The 6,887-nt window shown below is 34.5% G+C and overlaps 1 protein-coding gene across 1 annotated transcript; it reads left to right on the top strand.

The window, feature by feature from the left end:
* Positions 1-626: 626 nt before the first annotated feature.
* Positions 627-5,777, top strand: LOC110091909 (cytochrome b561 and DOMON domain-containing protein At3g61750-like). Its single transcript, XM_028700317.1, is given in 5 exon segments — positions 627-861; positions 864-1,028; positions 4,737-4,787; positions 4,790-5,015; positions 5,336-5,777. Coding segments are annotated over 5 exon segments (942 nt in total). The 3' UTR covers positions 5,601-5,777.
* The last annotated feature ends 1,110 nt before the right edge of the window (positions 5,778-6,887 follow it).

Raw genomic sequence — 6,887 nt, 5'->3', positions numbered from 1 at the left:
GCGCCTACCTGAAAGGTCCATTCATAGGCCTTGCATGAGAGCAACTAAGGCAATAGCGAGCTCCAAATCCTTTACAATTGTATGTTTGATACTAATTTAGCTAGGGCTGTAAATGTTTGAAGCTTTAATCAAATTTAGCTAATTGTATGTTTGATACTAATGATTTAAACATATAGGGGGTGTTTGGTATAGGATTGGATTCAATTTTAGTAGGATTTACTAAATCCTGTAAATCCGGATTTAGTAAATCTTAGGCTTATAAATCCTGAAAAGTGTTTGGTATGACACATTTTAAGTCCTATTAAATCCAGAAAAATTGTTTGGCAGCAGATTACAGAGGGGGCGCCGCGTGAAAAAGTTCCGTAACTGTAAGTCGCGTTAAATCCAAATAGAAATGTGATTAGGTGACGGAAATCCGTAAATGGGAAATCCGTAAATCTAGGATTTACGGATTTTCCGGATTTATAGCGGCTCGGATTGCATTTGGCTGGATTTACGCTAAATCCTACTAAAAACGACAAACAAATACGATACCAAACACCCCCATAGGATTCTTATCTGTAACAAAATTTATAGATTTTAATAAAATTTGATGTAATTTACTTCCTAATTCCAAGCAACAAACGATGCAGTATTCCCAGAGTCCAGGTAACATTTTGAGTATTGTGCTCTCTGCTCCCTACACCTCTGGCTGGGTTGGTATGGGATTTTCGAATGATGGATTGATGGTTGGCTCAAGTGCGATGGTTGGATGGATTGGAAGAGCAGGCAAAGCACATATCAGACAGTTCTACCTGCGCGGCCAGTCCAGTTCTCAGGTTATTGTAAATGAGGGCCGTTTGCTGCGAAGTGGTGTTAAGCCTGTGTTCTTCTTTACGGTTCAAGCATATATTTGGCGTTTCAGTTGAAATTTTTAGCTCCTGTTGCTGAGAAGAAGCTCCTCTTTGCCTTTTCAATTGAAACTCCTAATGGTTTCCACCTCACAAAGCATGATGATAAAGTCTCCATTACCTTCGACTTCTCAGCAGGTTTGTCCCTTTCCTCAAATACAATATGTCAAGTTTTGCCACTAAATAATTGATTATGAGACTGTTTTTTAGGTGATTACTTACATATCATAAAATTCTCATATGTTTTTATATCTAACATTTAAATTTTTACATTTACTTTTATAGTACTAAATCAAATTTAATTTATTTAAAGCAAAATATTCTTTTTCATGTACAATTTTGATGTGATTTAGACATTAATGTTGCAGGTATCATGTGATGGTGTTAAGTCTAATTTTTATAGCACTAAATCTAATTTTTAAAAACTACAACTATTTGTTTACTATTTTGATGTGAAACCAAATGCACAGTAGCTCATTAAAAATTTTAAGAGTAATTGGCAATGTAATCCAAATCAATAACTTATTGTAATAACAAGCAAATTCATTAAAGAATCTTGGTTTTCCACTTGCTTAGGCGAAGGAGTATATGCAGATTAACCAGATCTCGTAGATAAACAAAAATAGTAGCAATACTAAGAGCTCTTAATCAACAATCCACGATTTAATAATGAGAGTTTTCATCTCTGGGATCGATCACTCGGCTACACTAGGCTTTGGCGAGAGAAGATCTTCCATGCTAGAATCAAGATCACCATGAGGAAGAAAGTGCCGAAGGCCTTTGTTCACGGGAAAATAGCCGTAGTTGGTGGAGGTGGCGGATGACCGACGATGACCCAACGTCCTTGTGGAAGATGCTCTTCAATTGATAACGTCAGTTGGAACAAGATGCGGTCGATGTAGTCTTCAATCGTTTCGTCGTTGCCGAAGGTGACGTCAAAGAACGACGATCCGAGTATATCTGTCCTCCCTTGATCGTCGAATATGAATCCGTGGTCAACCTCAGGATCGGCCATGCATCCTTGAAGAGTAGGGAAGGTGTCGTCTTTCTCTTCTCTTGGCCTCAAACTTCCTAAGGGGAGCAAGGAGAGGGGCAGCCAAAGAGGAGAAGGGAAAGAGGGGAGGGGTCGGCTAAAGGGAGAAGAGTTAGGTTTAGACCAAGAGAGGAATAGAGTTTTTAATCCAAACCTGAAATTAATTTCAGGTTTTAAGTGAATTTGGAGGGAAATCCGATTTGAAATTAAGTTCAAATTTCAAATGAGGTCAAGGGGAGTTATGGGCAATTAATGGGAGCCCATCAAGGGTGGCCGGCAGCTTAGAGAGAGAGGGAGGAGGGGTTATGAAAATTTAAAATCCAAATCAATTGCAATTAATGCATTAAATTAGCATTAATGGGGCTTCCACCCTAGCATGGCCGGCGGCATATAGAGAGAGGGGGAGAGTGTGGGAGCAAATTGTGAGTTTCTAAATCAGCACTTAGGATTTAGGAAACTTTATTATGAAATCCTTTTGAATTTGAATTTTAAACGATTTGGATTTAAGTACTTTCCTAATTAAGATTGTCAAATAAGGAAAGTTTTTGAAATTTGAATTTCAAATTTCAAATTGTGATAAATTCTTTCCTTTCTCTTGGAGCTAATTTTGGAATGGAGTTATAATGATTGAAATCATCATAATGGGATGATTTTAATGGATGGCCGGCGGTGGAGCTTGGAGAGAGGGACTTGGCCGGTGGCAATGAGCTCTTGGCCGGCGGGTGGATTGGGTGAGGGCGTGGTAACAAGGATTTGAGGGTGGTATGATGGTAGACGAGGGGTTAGGTGGGAATGATATGTGGCCGGCGGCTGTGGAGGGAGTTAGGATCGGCGGGTGGAGGAGGAAAGAAAGTACGGGGTGAAAGAGATAGGCAACGAGTCATGGACTCTTCCAATGACTGGTGGGTACTGTGCTTCCCTTACCTCGAGCTCTCTCTTCTCTCTAATGCAAACACAAGAAGAAGAAGACAACATAAAATTTTCATTCAAAATTCATCATCCTAAATACAAAACAACTAGCCTATAAATAGACTTCATGACAAGAAAACAAATAAAAGACTAAAATGTCATTCGGGCTACAACACTACAAGACTACCCATAAGGGTATAACGGGAAAAATAATAATATAAAATAAACTAGTACAAAAAACATATAAATAAATAACTCGAGATCGTAGTAGTTGATCTTCGATGTCCTCATCATATTTACTATTTAATTATCAGAAAATTCAATATGATTAAAATTAAATTCAAATTTAAGGGTTATATATATATATATCATAAAATTCAATATGATTAAAATTAAATTCAAATTTAAGAGTGATATATATAATATGATAATTAAATTGTAAATAAATAGTTGAAGTTTTTAAAAATTAAAAATGTTGTGTTTCATGTAAAGTTTAAATTAAAATTGTGTCAGGTATCATGTGATGTTGTTAATTCCTGGTCTCATATCGACTAATACAGTACATAAAATATATATAAATTGTATAATGTTACAGGGTGTGTCAACTGACCTTATGTGGACGACCACAGAGCTAGTTATACGATCAAAATAATCATCAATGAAGCATATTATATATTATGAAACAATATGTGGTACTCTGATCCTTTAAATGGATAAAAAAGAATATTATTAAATTAAAAAGAGAGGGCATTATGATTATCTCTGACTACTTTTTCTCCGAAGGATGCATCTCTTTGTGAGAAGAGATTATTATGTGCGGAGATCGGAAACAGAGAACTGTTAGGTTTTGTCTCTATGAACATTAAAAGCGCTGCGATGAACAGTAAAAGTATAGTTATGAATAGTAATTGTGAGTTCATCATTGTGTTTTTACTGTTCACAAAGACAAAATTGGACGGTTATCTGTGTTCAGTCTCTGCACTTAATAATCTCTCCGTTGTGAGGTGGGAAGCTTGCCAGAATCCAATTCTTTTCTCAAAGAAAAGCCACATGGAGGCTATTGGACCCTATATAGTGGTTTTTTGATAGGGAACGCATTTCCAAGATAGCTTTGTAAAAGAGAAATAGTTGGGAAATATCTATAGCTAGAAATGAGCTGAATTTAAACGTGTTTCATCACTGTTTGGTTTGGCTCATTAAGGAAATGAGTTAAAAATTTATATTTGTATTCGGCTTGTTAACTAATTAAACCAATAATGATCTGTCCACAAATATAAAGTCACTAGAAGAAAAGGTACTACTATTGCCAACATATCTAATATTGTCATTGATAAAAAATAGCTTTATACTACGCAATCTCCTATCCCTCGTCACCACTATCTTTCTCTCAACCCAATTTTCTACATCTTTGTGCGTATGTGCTGCTAGAGCTTGTGGTGGAGGCAAGTATTGCTGAGTACCATCAAAGAAAATCTTAAGTATGCACTGATGCTTGGCATGCATAACTGGCATTCAACTCTAAAGATCTATAAACAAGACAAATAACTGGCTTCTCCCCATTTGTTGCAGATGCTTATTCCTATGTGGTGGCACATTAGTTGAAGTTTATCAATTTGGTGTAATAATTACACCGCCATGGGAGCCAACTCTACATGATCCGCTTCTTTTACTCTCCCTACAAATTAGTATCTAATGGTTGGGAATGTTTTCTTTTGTAGATCCTTGACTAAATGTATCTTCCAATCACATTAGTCTTCCTACATATATTAAAATTATGATATGATTTAATAAATTATATAGAAAAACTTGCTCATAATTGGTATGCAAACCAGCCTATTTTGTGACCTGTTTCATTTTGCAAATGCTTTTCTAGTCTCTTAAAAATATGTATATCGATGCTACAGGATCTTCATCTGGCTCCTCATATCCCTACAAACTGAAAAGGAATCATGGTGCATAGCTATATTTGGCTGGGGTGTACTGCTACCTATTGGCGCAATAATTGCAAGATATTGCAAAGAGTGGGATCTCCTATGGTTTGAACTTCATTTAGCATTTCAGTTTGCTGGATTTCTCTTTGGGCTTGCTGCTGTGGTTACTGGAATTTCACTGTACAACAAAATACATGCAGATGTCAGAGTTCACCGAGGAATCGGCATCTTTCTCCTTGTACTCGGTATCCTTCAGGTCTGTTTAAACGGCTTTCTCTTACAATTCCTGACATTTCACTTCAAACTATTTAGATACTCTCTATTTCATCCTTTTTCTTGTATCTTATCTCAGAGAGATACAATAACGCCTAAATTGCCATTTATGCTCTCTAGCCAGATCATCATATATTACAAATAACTTTTCATAGACTTAGGCTTTGTTTGGGATGGCTTTTTTGCTGCTAGAAAGCGGCTTTAAGAACTAGTAAAAAAGCTGTTCCAAACAGAACCTTAAGTTTATATAATTTGTTTACATTCTTATATTCGACTAATTAAAATTGATCACCTACCACACAAATTCTTGCATTTTTTGTTCGCCCTGACAAAGACTCGAAGATCCGCAGATACTGGAATTGGTACCACCATTGGGTTGGGAGACTTTTACTCTTCTTTTCAGCAATCAATATTATTCTTGGCATCAAAGTTGGTGAAGCAGGAACTCCCTGGAAGGTTGGATATGGCTTTAACCTCACGATCATCTTATTAGGTTGCATTTTTGGAGAGATCATGTTATGGGGTAGATTATCAAAGAAACCTGTAGCTGATCCACCTTCTTAATGTTGCAGAGCTTTGAGAGCAAGATAGATGATTCTTCTTTGTCACAATTTGCTTTAGATTAGTATTGAACAATCTACACAAATGATCTCTTTCTGCTTTCTTTGCCTCCGTAATTATGGTGTGCTGGCCTGCGATTGAGGAAGCTATGATGGATATCACTGTTTGTCTCTTTCTTAAGGGAAATTATTCTGTGCGGACTCCTAACGCAGATGGTTTGGATTGGTTCGTATTTGTTGAGTATTTATTGAGTATTTTTAAATACACAGTAAATATTTAACAAATATGCAGCAAATACACAGTAAACCAGGAAAATTCAATAAATACTCAATAAATATTCATTAAATATAAACGGTCATCTGTGTTCGGAGTCCGCACAGAATAATTTCTACTTTCTTAAAACATATTTTTTCATTTATCATTTCAGTTCTTGTCACTTCATTTAATCAGATTAAATAGCTCTGTATTGTGCTGGCTTTTTTTTATTGTGATTGGACCTTATTTTTATTGTAATTTTCTAATACAATTTATATTAGAATTGGCTTTAAAATCATTAAATATTTTGAGATTTGTGCTACATATGAAGACTTTGTATTCCATTAATTTCAAGTAAATTTAATTATTTTCTAGCTCATCTTGATATATTTATCAAGTTTGCTAAATTATTTTTATCTATTTATCATTTTTTAAATTAATTTGGCAGTTTGTACCATAATCATTCAGTAATGATTAAATTAAATAGTTATTTAGTCTAATATATTTTTTAATTAAATAAGTAAAAACTGTCTTGTTATATATTAATTTTTTTGCTAATATAAAATGACTTAGAATACATTATTATGCTTATAATTAATTATTCAGATAGCTTGAACAATTCTATTAGTTTATTATCCTTATTATTACCTGTTGAATTCATCTAATTAGTTTAATTGACTGACTAATTATCCTAATTAATATACAAACAGAACAATAAAATTTTTAATATAATATCAAATTATTTATAAATGTGAACTAATTAAAATATCTATGACTAAATAGCATAATTACAATGCTAATGATCATTTAATCTTCAAATAGTCCAACTAGTCTACTTCTCATTATAATAGAGGCAAATATTACAATTGAAATTTACTATTCTATTTTTTGAGAGCAAATTTCAAAATGAGAATGCTATACAATCAAGCAGTATTTGCCTAAAAGCCTTGATCAAAAAGACAAAATAGTGCTTACATATCACATAATATATGAACAAGTTATTTGTATGGTCTACAAGTGTGTAATCAGCTTAAT

Source organism: Dendrobium catenatum, unplaced genomic scaffold, assembly GCF_001605985.2.
Source record: "Dendrobium catenatum unplaced genomic scaffold, ASM160598v2 fragScaff_scaffold_133, whole genome shotgun sequence".
NCBI lineage: Eukaryota > Viridiplantae > Streptophyta > Magnoliopsida > Asparagales > Orchidaceae > Dendrobium > Dendrobium catenatum.
Note: the sequence above shows the minus strand (reverse complement) of the source record. Positions and strands in the feature narration are given on the sequence as shown.